Source organism: Heterocephalus glaber, unplaced genomic scaffold (assembly GCF_053883595.1).
Source record: "Heterocephalus glaber isolate CG9 unplaced genomic scaffold, H.glaber_assembly_v1.0 deba00001745, whole genome shotgun sequence".
Lineage (NCBI taxonomy): Eukaryota > Metazoa > Chordata > Mammalia > Rodentia > Bathyergidae > Heterocephalus > Heterocephalus glaber.
The window spans coordinates 716,689-733,903 of NW_028258451.1; the positions used below are offsets into that span (position 1 = coordinate 716,689).

At 50.5% G+C, this 17,215-nt stretch overlaps 1 protein-coding gene across 1 annotated transcript in view; it reads right to left on the reverse strand.

Annotated features, from left to right (window-relative positions):
* Ppp2r1a (protein phosphatase 2 scaffold subunit Aalpha) overlaps positions 1-17,215 on the reverse strand; it is a 30,101-nt gene that overhangs the window by 1,191 nt on the left and 11,695 nt on the right. The window contains exons 2-13 of the mRNA XM_004866739.4: positions 16,108-16,198; positions 13,139-13,239; positions 11,833-12,065; positions 10,871-11,018; positions 10,597-10,752; positions 9,998-10,112; positions 9,821-9,891; positions 9,255-9,389; positions 7,396-7,569; positions 7,080-7,140; positions 6,247-6,401; positions 5,155-5,297 (exon numbers count right to left, since the gene is read on the reverse strand). Coding sequence (XP_004866796.1) covers positions 5,155-5,297; positions 6,247-6,401; positions 7,080-7,140; positions 7,396-7,569; positions 9,255-9,389; positions 9,821-9,891; positions 9,998-10,112; positions 10,597-10,752; positions 10,871-11,018; positions 11,833-12,065; positions 13,139-13,239; positions 16,108-16,198 — 1,583 coding nt within the window. The remainder of the gene's footprint in view (positions 1-5,154; positions 5,298-6,246; positions 6,402-7,079; positions 7,141-7,395; positions 7,570-9,254; positions 9,390-9,820; positions 9,892-9,997; positions 10,113-10,596; positions 10,753-10,870; positions 11,019-11,832; positions 12,066-13,138; positions 13,240-16,107; positions 16,199-17,215) is intronic.

Consider the following 17,215-nt stretch of genomic DNA (forward strand, 5'->3'; position numbering starts at 1 on the left):
TCCAGGGAAACTTGCCTGCGCTGACGGTCAACAGTTTTGGGAAACAAAGGCAGGCTTGAGAGAAAAAATCAAAGTACGGGGCTGCAGAACTCAGAGAAATGAGCCAAGCAGGCTCCACATATCCTCTTCCAGGTAACAGCTCCCCTGCCCCGTGGAACCGCTGCACTCACTTTACCTTCTAATTTGTTCTGCCTATTTTTGAACTTGATATAAATGGCGCTTTGTTCTCAGATCTGGCCTCTCCCTCAACAGGATGCCTACGAGTGACTGTGTTGCGGCTTAGAGCAGGCATCTCTTCTATTTGTTGAACAGTTTCCTATCATACGAATCAACCAGAACTCGGCCACTCTCTGTGGACAGGTATGTGGTTGTTTCCATCCTATGGCTGCTATGCAGAAAGCTATGGTGAGCACTTGCAAGAGAAGTGAGCACTCCTCCCTCTCTCTCGGATGCAGACCACGTGTGTGAGGGCTGGCTCCTGCGTGTGTGGGGATCTACCCTCACCACCTCCCACCCGTGCCCAGAGGGCTCAGCCACTGGCGGCTCCCCTGCTGAGGTGAGCAAGCAGCAGCCCTGGTCCTGGCCAGCCCTCCCGGCAGTGTGTGGTGACGCCTCATGGAGGCGTAACATGCCTTTTCTGATAGCTAACGATGCTGAGCCCCTTGTCATCGCTTACTGGCCATGTGGAGAGGCCCTCTTTGAACTGTCCATTCAAATGTTTGCCCATTTCTTTCTTGGGATTTGTCTTACTATTTCCAGACAAGTATTCCTTAAGAGTCGTTTATCAGAAATGTGTGTTGCAGGGCCGGGGATTTAGCTTAGGGGTTCTGGCACCTGCCTCACAAGTGCAAAGTCATGAGTTCAATCCCCGGTACCAAAAAAAAAAAAGGAATGTGTGTCGCAAATACCTCCTCCCAGTCAGTGGCTCAGTACTAAAATGTTGTCTTGTGATAAACAGTTCTTTGTTTGACTAAAGACTATCTTCTCCATCTCTTCCTTTAGCTGTCCACCAAATCTGTGCTTACCCAAGTGAGGAAGCCTTCTACATTTTCTTCTAGAAGTCTTCTTTTATCTAGTCTGTCATTTCAACTTAATTTGCTTATGCAATGAGGCAGTTTTCTTCACTCCTAGTTGGACATCCAACTGATCAGTTGGGAAAATATGAGCATCTCTTCACCAAACTGCAATGGTGCCTGCTGTCATGTGTTTTTGGGTCCATTTCTGCACCCTTGATTCTGTGCCCCAGGTATATATGGATCTGGATCTACTCGTGCTGAAAGCTCACTTTTAATTACAGTGGCACTGTAAGTCTTGGTCTCTGGGAGAGGAATTGTCCAACTCTTATTCTTTAGGGTGGCCTTGTGTTATGGCTTGGGTCTAGCTGTCCCCCTAAAACCTCATGCAGCCATAGGTGGGGCTTTTTCAGAGGTGGCTGGATCTACAGTGTGTGACCTAGGATCAAGGGCACTAGGATTAAGGGTGTGAGTGCTACCCATCCTAAGCAGGCTGGGTAAGATATAAGGGATAGAAAGAACTGTGATTGTCCCTTGTTGCTTTGCTACCTTCTACACACCATGAATAATTTTTCCTCTGCGATGTTTGTCTGCCCTGCCACCCTGCCTTGGAGTCAGCCGATTATGGACTGAAACCTCTACAAACTGTGAGCTAAATAAACCTTTCCTCCTTTAACTTGCTGTTTGTCTCAGCAATGAGAAAACTAAGACACCTTGGTTAATTCAGTCTTTGCATTCTCATGATATTTCCAGAAGTGGCCAATTTTCCATTAACAAATCTGCTGATATTTAATAGACTTACACCAAATTTAAAAATGAATTCAGGGAACTGGCCCATACACAGATATTATGTAGGTCCTTCAGAAGTTTCTCAAAGCAATGTTTTTCCTTTACCAGAGACGTTACACATCTCTCACTCAATTTATTCCTGGCTATTGGATGTTTGTTATACACACACATACATATGTGGGTACATATACATATATAGTGTTATCAAAATGTACAGTGAATGTATAAATTTAAAAATTTATTACAGTAAGACACATTGGCAGTTAGGCACGGTGGCGCATGCCTGTAATCCCAGCACTCTGGAGGCAGAGGCAGGAGGAGGATCACCATGAGTTTGAGGCCAGCCTGGGCTACATAGTGAGTTCAGAGCCAGCCTGAATACAAAGGGAGACCGTGATTCAAAAAAAAAGACACATCCATTGAGAGAAAAATAGGGCAAATAATTCCTTTCACAATAGCATCCAAAACACTGAAATACCTAGGAATCATCCTAACGAAAGAAATCAAAGACCTCTTCTCTGAAAACTATGGCACTCGGAAAAGAGAGACTGAAGATGATATCAGAAAATGGACAGACATTCCCTGCTCCTGGGTAGGAAGGATTAATATAGTGAAAATGGCCATACTTCCAAAACTGCTATATAGATTTAATGCAATTCCAATGGAGATCCCAGCAGCATACTTCATAGACCTCGAGAAAACAATCCAAAAATTCATTTGGAGCAAGAGACCCAGAATAGCAAAAGCAATTCTAGGTAACAGAGACATGGCAGGGGGTATCACACTCCCCAACCTGCAACTATACTACAAAGCTACTGTGATAAAAACAGCATGGTACTGGCAAAGAAACAGACCTGAGGACCAGTGGAACAGATTAAAGGATGCAGAAACAACGCCAGACACACTCAGCCATCTCATCTTTGACAAAGGAGCCAAACACCCTCACTGGAGGAAAGATAGCCTCTTTAATAAATGGTGCTGGAAAAATTGGGCTTCAACATGCCAAAGTTTAAAACTAGACCTGTATCTCTCACCATGCACTAAATTAAAATCAAAATGGATGAAAGATCTAAACATTAAAATAGAAACTCTGAACCAGTTGGAACAGAGGTTAGGTAGAACCCTTGAAGACATCGGAGTAGGAAAAGATTTTATGAACAAAACCTCAGTTGCCCGTGAACTAGCACAAATAATCAACAAGTGGGATCTCTTCTTATTAAAAGGCTTCTGCACAGCAAGAGAAACCACCAGCAGTGTGAAGAGACAACCCACAATGTGGGAAAAAAATCTTCACCTGCTCTTCCTCAGACAAAGGTCTACTATCTCGAATCTATAAAGAACTTAAAAAGATCAGACCTCCCAAATTTAAAGACCCAATCCAAAACTGGGAATCTGAAATGAACAGACATTTTTCAGACAAAAAAGTAGAAAAAGCAAATAAATACATGAAAAAATGCTCAACATCACTGGTCATTCGAGAGATGCAAATGAAAACAACACTGAGATTCCACTTCACTCCAGAAAGAATGGCTGCTATCATGAAATCAACCAATAACCAATGCTGGAGGGGCTGTGGGGAAAGAGGAACCCTGCTCCACTGCTGGTGGGAGTGTAGACTGGTGCAACCACTGTGGAAATCAGTATGGAGATACCTCAAAGAACTAGGACTAGGACTGGAAGCCCCATTTGACCCCGCTATTCCACTGCTGGGGATCTTCCCCAAAGAATTAAAAGAATCACACCACAGTGATATATGTGCACCCATGTTCATAGCAGCGCAGTTTGTAATAGCTAAAACTTGGAAACAACCCAAATGCCCATCAACTGGAGACTAGATAAAGAAAATGTGGTTTTTTAATAAAATGGAGTACTACTCAGCCATAAAAAATGAGAAATTAGAGACATTTATAGCTAAGTGGATGCACATTGAGGCGATACTCTTAAGTGAAATCAATAGAACACACATGTGTAAATACTGAATAGTTTCTCTGGTGTGAGAAACTGAAAGTGTAAATAAGGACTAAACGTATACTAGGTAATGTGAAATAGGAAGAAAAGGGGCAAAGGGGAAGGAAGTGGGAGGGCTAGCGGAAAGGATAGAAGGGAATGGGATTAATATGAGAAAATGGAAAAACAGGAACAAAATCTTTGTAAACAGGGAGGGATGGAGGGGTTGAAGGGAGGGCTGGGCAAGGGTGAAAAATAAGAACCAAGAGCGACTATGTAAAGGTGCACATTTCCAATAATGAATGTCACTATATTGTATACCTAAAATGTACCAATGATTAGAATGAATAATCGATAATGTAAAATAGGAAGAAAAGGTCCAAAGGGGTAGGGGTAGTGGGAGGGGCAGGGGAAAGGAAAGAAGGGAAAGGAAAAATGATGAGAAATGGAAAAAATGGAAATAAAGTCTTTGTAAATAGGGAAGGATGGAGGGCGTGAAGGGAGGGCTAGGAATGGGGAAAAAATAAGAACCACGATGCATTATGTAAAGGTACAATTCCCAATGAGAAATGTAATTGTGTTGTATACCTACAATGTACCGATAAAAGAACTTAATACAAAAAAAAAAAAAAAGACAGATCACCATTAATCCCTTAATCCCTCTTGAAATACTCTCCCTTGCTTTGAGTACCCTTATCCTTTCATCCTTCCCATTTTCGGAAGCAGTTCTGGAAAGCTTCTTTCATGTCTTTAAGAGAAATGATAAAAAATACAGTGAATTCTGCTGCCAAGGGCCACCCAACAGAAAGGCAGGCCACAAAAACATTGCAGTACGTTCTTTTCCACCTTACTCACCAAATCTGGCACCACGTAACTTCCGCCTCTTTCCCAAAGTCAAAATGTCAATAAAGGTAAAGATTTTTCATCGATTTAGGACACTGAGGCAGCCATGAAAACACAACTAAACACACTCATGAAAGAGAACTTCCAGAACTGCTTCAGAAAGTGGCAAGAAGGATGGAGTGTGTTTGAAATGAGGAGGATTTTGAGGGGAATTAATGACAAGTGTCTTTCTGTAAATTTTGTTTTAAATTTCAGTATTAACAGTATTTTTCAATTATAGCATGTATCTATAAAATACTCGTTCATTTCATTTTCTAATGACTTATTGCTAGTTTACAGAGCTTCCACCTTGTGTTTCATTCTATTCTATGAAGGAGGCCACGTGAACTCTCAATCTACAGTTCATAAACAGACCCTGTGAAGGGGAAAGCAGAGCCTAGGTACACAGAGCAAGCAAAGAACAGTCCCGAGCCTCAAAGCCTGGGCGGTATCTTCAGAGGCCAAAGACTGAGACGCCCACAAGAAGCCCCCGCGAGTGTGTGAGGGAGCCCCCAGGCCTCACCTATTGTCCAGGATGGGACCTATCTTCTGTAAGGACTTGGCCACATTGAAGCGGACATTGGCCACCGGGTCCCCAGCCATACGCAGGACTGTGGGCAGCATGTGCTTGGTGGTAATGTCCTGCCCACAGACTTCCGACAGCACCTGGAGGGCAGCAAGTGGCAGAGAGGTGATTATGCAAAGCTCACAGCTAAGGCCCACGTTCCCTTCCTCCCACCAGGCCTCCTGGGTATCTGGTCCAGGTAGAGGCTGGACAACAGAGGAGGCTCTGGCTTCAGAGGCACCACTCCAAAGGCAGTTTATCTCTGGAAGCTCCAACTCCCCCAATACCACGCGTTCACTCTGGGGGTCCTAGTCTCTGTCCTCAGATGGACTTCATTCTCTGGGGATGGGCCTTGATTCTTAGCCCGAGATCCCTCCTGAATGCAATGGCATGGGAAGAAACTACTAGAACACTTCCATTTATTTCTAAATCTCTTCCTTTAATTTCTAGCTCTGAGTGATACAAGTTAGTAGTACATGAGATAACTGTAATGATAATGAAAGTAAAGAGATAAGTGTATTTCTTCTAAATAGCATAAGTGTTCTAAGCATTCTGTATGCATAACAAGATTAATCTTCACAACCCATTAAGTTAGCTACTCTGACTACCAGCATGAATCCCTTACAGGTGAGAAAAACTAGGCATTAAGTTGTCAGGTAATTTTCCCATGGTCCACAGCTAATGTGTGGCAGAGTCAGAATTTCAAATGAGGTGTGACTCCAGAGGCGCAAGCTCAGCCACTCCACCTCAGATGAATGTGCTTATCTGTTTAGCAGGGAAGCAGAGGGTTCTCAGGAAGCTCTGGAGATCACTGCTTACACAGGTGAGGTCTCCCCGCCTGGGGCTCCCCTCATGCAAGTCCCTGCCCACAGTGGCCCTGTGATCTCACTCTTAAGAGCTTCAAGCTGTGGCCTGCATTTCCCCAGGACTCATTCCTGGGGCCCTGGGTTCCAGCCATTTCTCCATGTCCAGCCGGTGTCTCAGCAGAGGGCCCTCCCAACACCCTTGCCCAGTTTCCCGAGGGTGAGCCAGCAGGCAGTAGATACTCACATTGATGCAGAAGAGCGTGGTCATGCGATGCAGGTAGTTGGGGTCTCCAGACATGGCCAAGACCTTGGGGATGATAGTGGCATGGGCCCACTCCTTCCCAAACTTCTCCACCAACTTCTTCAGGTTGCTGGTGGCTGCCTCCCGGATGGCATAGACTGCGACAAGGTGAGAGTGAGAGGGGAGGTGATTCCAGGGTGAAGGAGTGAGGTGCTTGGTAGTGAAGACTCACACTTGCTACCACTTATCGAGCAGCCATGGTGGTGGACCACAGGTAAGCCAACAAACTCAGCCAAAACAAAACAGCACTGCATGCTTTATGTAGTGTCTTCTTTTCAGAGAGTATCTTTTCAACAAGACTCCATTGTTGGGCTTATTATATAGAAAGGACAACAGGTTCTGAGAAGTAATTTGCCCATGCCAATTACTTAGCACTTAGTACTTCACACAGTGCTTGGTAAATGAACATTAACTATTTTCCACCACCCGAATGAAAGCAATGAGCAGTTCTCACAATGGTCCTCAGACACTGGGATGAGAAATCTTGTTTCACCAAATAAACGTAAGGCTAAAGGGTGGCAAGTGATTTTTGTAAGCTTTGACAGCTGGGAAGAGGGAATTCACGCAGGGCTTTCTGCTTGGCAACCCTCTGATTCCCAAGGCCAGGCAGCCGTAGGTGATCTGCTACATCCCCTCTCAGCATGCACTTCTTAGGGCTCTCAATAGCAAGGCAGCAGGTCCGTGTGGGCACCTGATGTTAGGGGAAGGGCCTCGGCCCATCTGCCCATCCTTCTTGGAGCTGCCCCTCCTCCTGCTGTCCTCCTGCAGGGACTCACCATGATCCACTAGCCAGGCCATGCACAACGAGTTGAGTTTCTCATCAAAGAATTCCACTCCCTGCAGGGGAAACAAAGGTAAGGGCCCTTACCTCACGGAAGAGGAGCCAGGGAGCGGTACCAGTGACCCTAGGAAACTGCACCAACCCAGAGGCTGGGCGCTTCTCAACCTCACCTGAAGTACCCCTTTCTCTCCCTCCGCCCTCTTACTGAGTTCTGTCTTCTAAGGACCCACTTCCCGGGTGCCTTCCTCCAATGCCCCAGGCAGCTGTCAGGGCTACATCAAGCCTCCCAGCCCCCAGGCCTCCCCACTCACCAGCTGCCCAGCCAGCAGGGGCATGTACTCGATGATGGCCAGCCGTACTCGCCACTTGGCGTCCTCAGCCAGCTCCACAATGGCAGGGAGCAGGGACTGGGAGAGCTGCCGGATGCCGATCACCTCGTTCACACAGTCCAGGTTGGAGATGATGTTCAGCCGTACCTCAGGGCACTGAGGAGAGGACAGGGGAACGCGGAGAGAATGTGCTTCACCCGCATCCAGAGCAAGGTGAAAAGCACTCAACTCCAGCAGCCTCATGTAACCAAACTCTCCCAAGGGCTACTTTGCCCACATCCATTGAATGGCTGTAAGCCTGGGGACAGGCTGAAGGCACACACGAAGCAAGGAATACAGATGGAAGTGAGGGAGCTTTTTAAACCATGCAGCAGTATTACAAGATATGCTGAGCCTTTCTAACTTGCAAGAGTCACATGAAGAAAATACAATCTTGTGAGAGAGAAAGAGTACAGACATGACTAGTTCTAGCTCTGCTTCCCGATGGCTGTTAAGACAGCAAGAGCTCCTCCCTGGGTATCAACCTGTGACATCAAATAGCCACCTAGCCGCAAAGGGTGACCAAGGGTCTTAGGAGCAAAGTGGGGCTGCAGTGTCTGGCACACAACGTGACTGCTAGCTTGTGCCCCAAGGAGTATGCATCATATAACCCACATCCCAGCACCCAGCAGTCTCCAGCCCAGAAGGTGTTGGCTGACAGAAAGCATGGCGGGGGGCAGGCAGTTCTTTTCAATTTTGAGTCATGTATATCTGCAGCATTTATATTCATCGTGGGAGTTGGTACATGTATGTAACACACCTTTATTCTTTTTTTATTCCGCTCCTTCCCCTCTGAAAGCACGTTTTTGATCTGCTTCTGACAATCAACATTATGAGCTCTGGTTCAGTGTGTATCAAACATACCTCAGCTACTTCCATAAAGCACACAAAGACATTTAGAAAAAAGACACACAAACACAATTAGTTCTTTTTACTCCAACTAGAGCCCTACTCTACCTCATGTGCTCCTGAATGGCAGACACCATGAGCTACTCCTCTCTACGTCTCCCTCTGAGTGGTGGGGTAAAGTACCACACTAAGTCAATGACTAAGTAAGCAAGTGTGCAACAGGTTCAGCTGTTCAAATTCTGCACATTCCACAGCACTTCTAAGCCCCTTGAACATCCCACTAGGTAACAAGCAGTGCCTTGGTTTACCTGAGGCCTTGGACCACGGTGGACAGGCTATGTCCATCACTTGCATTTATGGTGGGGCCTTGGGCTGCTTGGCATCAGTTTGACCTCTGAAGGGGTGGAGACTGAGTAGCTAAGATCAGCCACAGGGTGCTCCAGGCCTGTGCCACTCACCCACCAAAGAAACCTGGCCCCAAGGCTTGGGGGCGGCTCTGGCTGGCAACCCTCTATACATGTTGCCCACCAGGTTCCTGGGAGAAGTAAGCAACGTCTCCACAAGTCCACTGGGAGAAAACTGGCAACACTGGTTTCTCAAACACACTTTTCCTTTGCTGTGACCCTGGCCTGTCCTGAAAGGATATGTGAGTATAACCAACTTTCCTGAGTTCTGCAGGTTGCTCTGGGTTATTCTACCTAAGAGTGGTCTTAGGACCCAGATCCAGCAAACAATGAACCCTGGGAGAACAAGACAGTGTTACTTGGAACCCTCACTGTGAAACTCCCAAAGAGTTCCCCCTAACAATTCTTTTGTGAAAAGCAGAAATCCGTCTTTATTAAAACGACAAGATTCTCCATGAGGAATGAAGACAGCCAACATCCTGCTAGCTTGTCTGAAGGTGACACAAGTCTCAGAACCAACAGTTGCCCTCCTTCTACTGTACCTCTTACCTCATCCTTCAGCTGAGCCAGAAAGAGGGGCAAGAGGTGCTCGATGGTGTTATCTTTGCCCAGGATGGGGGAGAGGCCCATGATGACCGAAGCCAGGGCGGACTTGACATGTTGGTTGGCATCTGAAACCAGCTCCTGAGAGGAAGAAGGCAGCGGGGGAGCCCTAGGGTCAGAAAACCCCTGCAGCAGCAAGCAGTGACCCAGAGGCCAATTCTGAAGAAGCCCTGAGATAATGGCCACTGTCTGCCCTTCTCACTCATGAAGCAGGGGCAGCTCAGCAGCAGGAAGGTGGAGTGCACACTGTGGTTCCTAAGCTGCCCCAATCCCAAGTTCTGTGCCTGAGGAAACTCAGTCCCCTCTGAAGAACAAGCACACCCTCCTCTGAGGTCAGCCCCAGGTTGCAGGCTCTGCCTGGAGTCAGGACTCCCAGCTCCCAATGCCCGTGCTGCCTGGTCCTACAGGGCTGGGAACCTAGTTTGCCTCTGGCTGTCCCGATGCCCAGACTCCGGCCCCTTCCTTAGTAAACCTCAGACTCACTCTGCTCCTCCCAGAGAGCTCCCTATTACCTTGATGCACGGCAAGATCTGGGTCATGATCACATTCTCCCGACAGTCGGCAGAGAGATTTTCACAGAACTCTGTGGGCGAGGGAGGTAGGGAGGGGCGAGATGTGATGTCCTGGCCCCACCTCCAGCCCTCTGGACATCCCGCCCACCTTGCTGTGTTCTGGGCACCAGCACCAACCTTTGACCTTGTGGGAGGCAGCGGCCCTCACCTCGGCCTCACAGTCCTTCATCAGGTTCTGGAAGGCAGGGACTAGGTCTGTCTTGGTGATCTCAGGTCCCACTGCTTTCTGGAGCTGCAGACAGGGATGACAGGGGCAGGGGGGTGAGTAAGAAGGCCTGGCAGCTACTCTGGGCTGAGGCTGAAGGGAAGGCACCCGAAACAGAGGCCAGAGCATGGGTAAAGGAACCACCCAGAGACCAAACCCAGCAACACGTCATGACTCCAGGCAAGGCTTTTCGTCTTAGCAAGCCTTGGCTGACTCAGAAACAAAATAAGGGCCCCAAGGCCACCTACCTGGTAGTGTTGTTTGGACTAACAATAGCAATAGCTATCCTTCCTATTCAGGTTATTTTAGTTGTGTTTTCAGTTACCTGATGCAAAACCATTCTAATGATACAGCAGTGGACTCCAACAGCACACTCAGAGATCTCACTGCTCAAACACCCAAGGATCGTGCTGCCTGAATGGAAAAGCCCAGCTCCTGTATGCGGTTTACCCCTTTCCCTCGGAAGGGTTCAGGGTCCCCATCTTCCGGCAGTCAAAAGCCCCTCACCTACCTCTGTGAACTTATCGGCCACCATGTAGCGGACACGCCAGGACTTGTCCTCGGCAGCCTGGCGCAGGGTGGGCATCACCAGGGCCTCCAGGTCCTCCTGGGGCAGGAGCTGGGCGATGTTCACACATGCCTCCACTGCCAGCAGCCGCACTGAGTCCTGGAGTGAGCACGGGGGCAGGGGGAGGTCGACAGAGGCCCAGCTGAGCTCTGGGGTCCCTTTCCGGTGCAGGGCCCACCGGAGGGAGGGCTGCCGGAGGGGCTGGGAGCCACCTCACCTGCTCATCAGAGGCCAGATTGGAGAACATGGGGATGATCTCACTCTTGACGTTGTCCAGCTCCAGCACCTTGGCGAACTCCCCCAGCTTGGAGGCTGCAGCCCGCCGAACCATGGGGGTGTCGTCTGAGCACAGGTTCCGGAAGTACCTGGGGTGGGAATGGGGCTCAGGAAGAGGGGCCTGGGGACCCTGAGGCAGCAGGCAGCATGGCAGAGAGGAACACTGTGCATCACTGACTGAGCACTTGAGTGCTGGCTCTGGCCAGGGGACCGGGTGGGAGTGATGACCCCTGAGTCTTCCTGGCCTAGGAAATGGGGCTGACAGCAAAACAGCTGCAGGGTGATGGGGAGCCTTGGAGGAGGTGACAGGTGTGCGGCCCTCAGCAGCCATCTGCACAAAATAAATCTACAGTCAATGGTAGGGGCTCCAAACTATCAGTACGACCATGTAAAATACTCAACTGAAACGCCTCTGAAAGGCCTTCTTTTCTTTTCCAGCAATGAGCATCTCAGAGATTCGGGGGGAGTAAGGCGGGTATCTAAGCACATGCACTGTGGAATGAGTAACAGCCTGGGGTCTGCCTGATGCTCAAATGTTTGAGATGAGGGTACATTCGCCAAGGGTTTCGGACTGGAGCAGGCCTTGGTACCAGCAGACATCATCCACTGGTTGTTTCATGTGGCAGATTCTGTTCTAAGTGCTCTCTGTGTAAAGCTTCTCTTTACCAGTGGGAGGAAGGAGCACCAGGGAGGGGAGGAGCACTGACGCAGCCTCAGGGTCCACAGACCCCTCTCAAGGACACGCGCAGGCCCCTCTGAGGGGGCTGAGGCCGTGGGCAGAGCAGGAGAGTCCTGGACACTAGGGCTCTGGGTGGATCTGGAGGGGCTGAGGCTTGGCCTGGAGACCGGGCTGATGGGGCTGCTGCGAAGGAAGAGGGGAGGGGAGGGCCAGGGAAGGCTCACTGTCGGAGCTCGGCCTTCACGGCACTGGACACACGGGGGTAGCAGACGGAGAAGAGGCCGCAGGCCGAGGTGCGGGAGGTGAACCAGTCGCCGCCCGCCAGCCTCTTCACAAGCGGCACGAAGTGGGCCTCCAGGTCCGAGGGCGAGTGCTCATGGGAGATGGCCCGCAAGGACTCCACCGCCTTGTCCCGCACCACCGTCTCCTCCACTGTAGCCAGTGACTCCAGGGGTGGCTGCGGAGAGAGCGTGAGCTCAGTGGACAGTGCCTGCCCCGCCACCTCAGCTCGGGAGCCACCTTGAGCCCTGTGGGTTCACCACCGAGCCTCTTCTGATCAGCCCATCCCATCCTACATCCTGTGGGCCTCCCCTGAAGGTCTGCACTGAGAGGGCCTCGAAAGAGCTCCTTTGAGGTCCATGAATCTTAAAATCACTCCAGTCCCTTCCCGAGGAGAGGGCCTCGCCTGTCCTCGGCTCCTCAGAGTGCAACAATCATCACCGAGACTGGCTGACGCCCATGCACTGGGTGTGGAGCGGGACCACTGCGTCACCCGCGCCGGGGTGCTTGGTCTGTCCCACTGAATCCTGGGAAGCAGTCCTATCCGTTTCGGGGAGGAGGAGTCTACGGCAGAGACAGGCTAAGTAACCTGCAAAGGCCGGGATCCCAAACCAGGCCACCTGGCTCTCCTTCATCCTCTCCCTTAGTCTCCAACCCCCTCTGTGTCTGCAGCCATCACCATGCACTGACAGGGAAGCTCAGGCAGGGGCTGGGTCTGCCAGAGTCAGACGGCAGCTGTGCCACTTCTTAGTCATGCGACCTTGACAGGCTGCTCAACTCTGGCTGCTCTAGGTGGCTCATCCAAGAGACTCCCCCTGCCCTAGGCGGGGACACAGCAGTGACAATCACAGGGAACACCTGTCGGCACTCACTATACGCCAAGTGCTGACTGTGGGCTTCTGAAGCCAGTGGCCCCTGATTTACAGAGGACACTGAGAGGTCCAGTAATTCCTGGAAGTGAGTAAGTACAGGGCCTGGAGAGGCTCCAAGCCCTAAGCCCTCCCCACAGAGTGCCAGCTGGGCCTGACACCGGTTGGGTGTGGCCCCGTGAACAGCACAGACGACAAGTGTGAGCTCAGTAACAGTCCTGATGGCCCCACTGACTCACAGGGTTACGGTTGGTGTCCAAGGCCCGCCTTTCTCACGTGATCCAGCCTCTCCTGCATCCTCTTCCCCGGTCCCTGGCAGGCAGGACCACTAATCTGACCCTGAGGATGGGGCAGCAAGGGGGCGCCCTGCCTCAGGACTCACCAGCAGGCAGTGCACGTACTCCGGGCCTCCCACCAGAGTGGTGAAGGTTCCCAGCTGCTCCGCCAGTGCCAAGAGGACCTCATCCTCGTCGTAGATGGTGTCTGCAGGACCAAGAAGGCTGTTATACTTGTCCCACACCAAGTGCGGGCCCAGGCCCTCAGCCAGCAGAGCCTGGAGCAGGCAGGCTCTGTGACCTCCCTCACACTGCCGGCACCAGTCTCCCTGCCTGCCACACAGCCAGGCCAGAGACGGAGGCGCAAGCGTGGCTTGGAGGGCAGAGCCCTTTCTAGGTGTGGGGCGCTAAGCTAGCAACCTCATCTTGCCAAGCCCACTCCTGCTCCTGAAAGTGGTGCTGCTCACTGGTTCCCCGCAGTGAGAAGCAAGACAACGGGTAGCCAGGACCGAATGTGGTCGGGGGAGCTTTTCCATCTCCTACTGTCAGCACTATTTGCTCTGCCGGGACCTTCCTTCTCAAATGCTAGGAAATTCTCTTCGGTCTCTCAGACCTGGCTCAGCTACCTCTTACTGAAGGCTGTCCAGGATGCCACTCCACCAAGTCAGCCCCCTTCCCTAGCTTCACTCTCCCTGCACCCCCATGCCAGCTTTACCAGTGTCCTCTCAGAACTGCAAACATCAACTTCTGATGTTCAAGACACCATCCGGGACATTTTGTCCCTAGAAAACTAATACAATATGGTGATTTCACTTTCAAAAAACTGATTCTGAATGTTCCATCAGTGAGAGCTCATAGGAGCTTTTAGTCCGATATGAAAGACACAGCGTATCTTGCACTTGCTGTTCTGAACATTTTCCAATGGCTAGAAGCCCAAAGCAGAAAAAATATGACATTACTTGGCACTACAACAGCTCAAAGAAATCCCTGAATCCTGGGTTCTTTGCCAGTCTCCCGGCTCCCACCCTACTCTGCCCCCATCCCCAGTTCTCTCTATCCGGATTATTAATGTGATGGTACATGTGATTCTAAATAAAAATAATACTTACGTGTTAAACTCGGTAAATCTTCACAATGACCCTAATACGTATTACACCATCATTCCTCTTCTCCTCAGCCTACCCATTCAATACAAATTCTGCACGTATGTAAGGTTTGCTCTCCTACATCTCCTCTCCTTTTACCTTCTGGCAGCCACCCACAATGGCACTCGGTCCTCATCTACAGGATTAGACCCAAATAGCTCTACTGGTAGTTAAGACCAGCAAAATACAACCCAGCATCCCTACCTCCCCCTCGACTCTCCCTGAATACCTCCTGGGAATCATTCACTAGTCAGTCCTGCTAGTCACCCTCTCCAGGCTGCCCTCCCGCCACCTCCTTGCAGAAGTGCCAGCAGCACCTGCTGAATGCGGAACACTTCCTACAGACCAGGGTGGGAACGGGGCCGTGGCCTCCCACAGCTCTCGGTCGGGTACGTTACAGACCCCATGGCAGAGAAGAGAACTGAGGAGGAGAGACAGAGTGTGCCCCTAGGTTTCCCAGGAGGCTGGTGGCACAGCTGCTTCTTTCAAACTCAGGTCCCTCCAATTGTGTCCCCTCTAACTTTTTAAACATACTACTCTCCTGCCGTGCCACACTCCTTGCTCCCAAAGTTGTCCATCTCGGTACTCCAAAGCTCCTAAGCCTCTCCAGCAGTTCATCTGTGGAAGCCCATGGCTTGGGGTCAGTGCTCGGCATCGAGTGCATAGACACCCACTGTTCAGGTCGTGTGCAGTCACACACCTCATCAGCTGTGTCACTGTGAGCAAGTCAGGGAAGCTCTTCAGGCCTCAGTTTCCCCAAGTGTCGGAGAGGGGTTGGGGTGCCAGTCTTGGCCTCCTCCCTCTCCAAGACCACCCCTAGGTCCAAGTGAGATGACTGGATATGAAACACTTCCTCTAGTGACTGAGCATTCTAACCTGCAGTTGCGATTTTAAACAGTATGATGTGTAAGATGAGATAGTACTGAGAACAGTGGGAAGAGGATTTAGGTACCGAGTGCTTTGTGTACATCACTGCAGACAGCCGACTTAGTCCAGCAGCACCACCTACCAGGTGCCATCACAGCCCTGAGAGACTCCCACTTTACCCGCACACGCGCTTCCACTAGTGCACCTGTTTACCCATGAAGAGCTGAAAGCGGCAGATGGGAAACATCTTGCCCAAAGTCACATCCCTGAAAAGTGGGAAAGTCTGGATTTGAAATCAGGCAGTCAGTATCCCCAACCCGTGCTATTAGTCACTCACACTGGCAAATCTGAAGCCAGAATGACTGTATAAATACCCCTCTCAGTCACTGCCTAGGGGTACAGCTCCGGTGAATGAATGACTTCCCTTGGCACAGCTCAGTGTCCTCATCTACAGAACGAGGACAGTAGCAGTAGCTGCCTCAGGGTGCTGCTGTGAGACGCACAGTGAATGGCGATGGGGATGTAAGCTCAAGTGTACAGGCACCGTTACAATCACTTCACAGGAACTAAGGCCCACCAAAACATCTAGACACCATCTGGCACGTGGTAAGCAATGGAGCCATGGCCATTAGTATTGATCTTTCATGCTCTCATCAATGCTGAGGAGTGGGGATGACTGTCTCTGTACTGTAGCTGAAAAATGTGAAGAACACTGAAATAAAGAAACCATCTAAAGTCACCAGCTAACAGTTGGAGATGCAACTGAAACGGGTTCTGCCTGCACGCCGGCCCCTTTGCTGGGGCCTGCCACCATCACCCAGACCAGTGGTGGAGAACCTATGGCCCGCGTGCTACTGCGGGCTGTCTGTGCCACTGAAAGCTCCAAAGGGTTCACCACCACCGATCCAGATCAGTCCTTCAGACAACTGCATTCCACCTCCCCTGGGTCCCTGTCCCACTCCACAGCACAGGGCAGACCCTTAGAACCTGATGCTTCTCTCATATCTGGCAGGAACCACCCCAACTGATCCCAGCACCTGGGCCCCGGGAGTCCACCTCCTTACCTGTTAGGAAGGGCAGGAGCTCACTGCGGGTCCTTTCAACCCCTAGGGCCAAGGCAATGGTGGACAGCTTCTTGATGCTATTGAGGCGCAGCTAATGAAAGAACAAGAAAGGAAGGGAGAATGTCAGGGATCCCAGCCTCAGGAGAGATCTGCAGCTCTGGAAGCAGCCACGTCAGCCCCTGGAAGCCCTGCTGCCTGTGTGAACATGGTCAGCACTAACTTGGTAAACACCTACCAAGTAATTCTGTGAGCCCAAGTAACCATGAAACAACAATGGCAACAGCATCAGCAGAAAAGCCAGAGCACCCTCTGGGCCTTACAGAGCCCAAGCCTGCTCAGTTGCACTTTCTGATTTCATTCTGAGATTCCACCCCACTTCCCCAACACACTCTGCTCTCTGCTTTATCCTCCTCTTGCACTGAGCACCACCTAACAGCAATGCACTGCACTGTGACAGCAGAAGCCATACCTGCAGCACGCTCACTTTGGGACAGGTCCTACGCTAGGCCCTCACACCCAGCACCTCCATTAATCCTCACAGCAACTGTGTAAGGTTGGACCTATTTTCTGTACTGTTTTACAGAGGGAAACAGGCTCGGGGAGCGGTGGTTCCTTCTCAGCATCACAAAGCTATAATGTCATGGAACAGGTATTTAAACCCAGGACTTCTGGCTAACAGTGATGATGAAAGAACAAACAATATCAGGGTACTACTATAAAAACAACAGCAGCATTCTCAGTAGTACTACCGGTATTATCACTAGCACAGTGGGCTGAATACTGGCCCGTCACATTTTGATACGTACACTTTGGTTTTCATTCACTGCTCCTGGCTCACCACTCCCACCTCAAGGCAGGTCACAAAAATCAGAATTTCTCTTTCCCAAACAGGAGTGACAGGACACTCCGAACTCCAGCCTTTGTCTTATGGCTGGCCATAATGGAATTCTCTGGCCTCCTGTCTGATACTGAACCACAAGACCACCACTTCATAAGGGGTCCTGTCCGTTCCTGGAGGGAGAGTGCTATACAGAGGCCAAGAAGAATGCTGAAGCCAACAGGCCTCCCTAGGTTTTCTGGCCCTGTCTATTAGCTTCAGGTCACACCC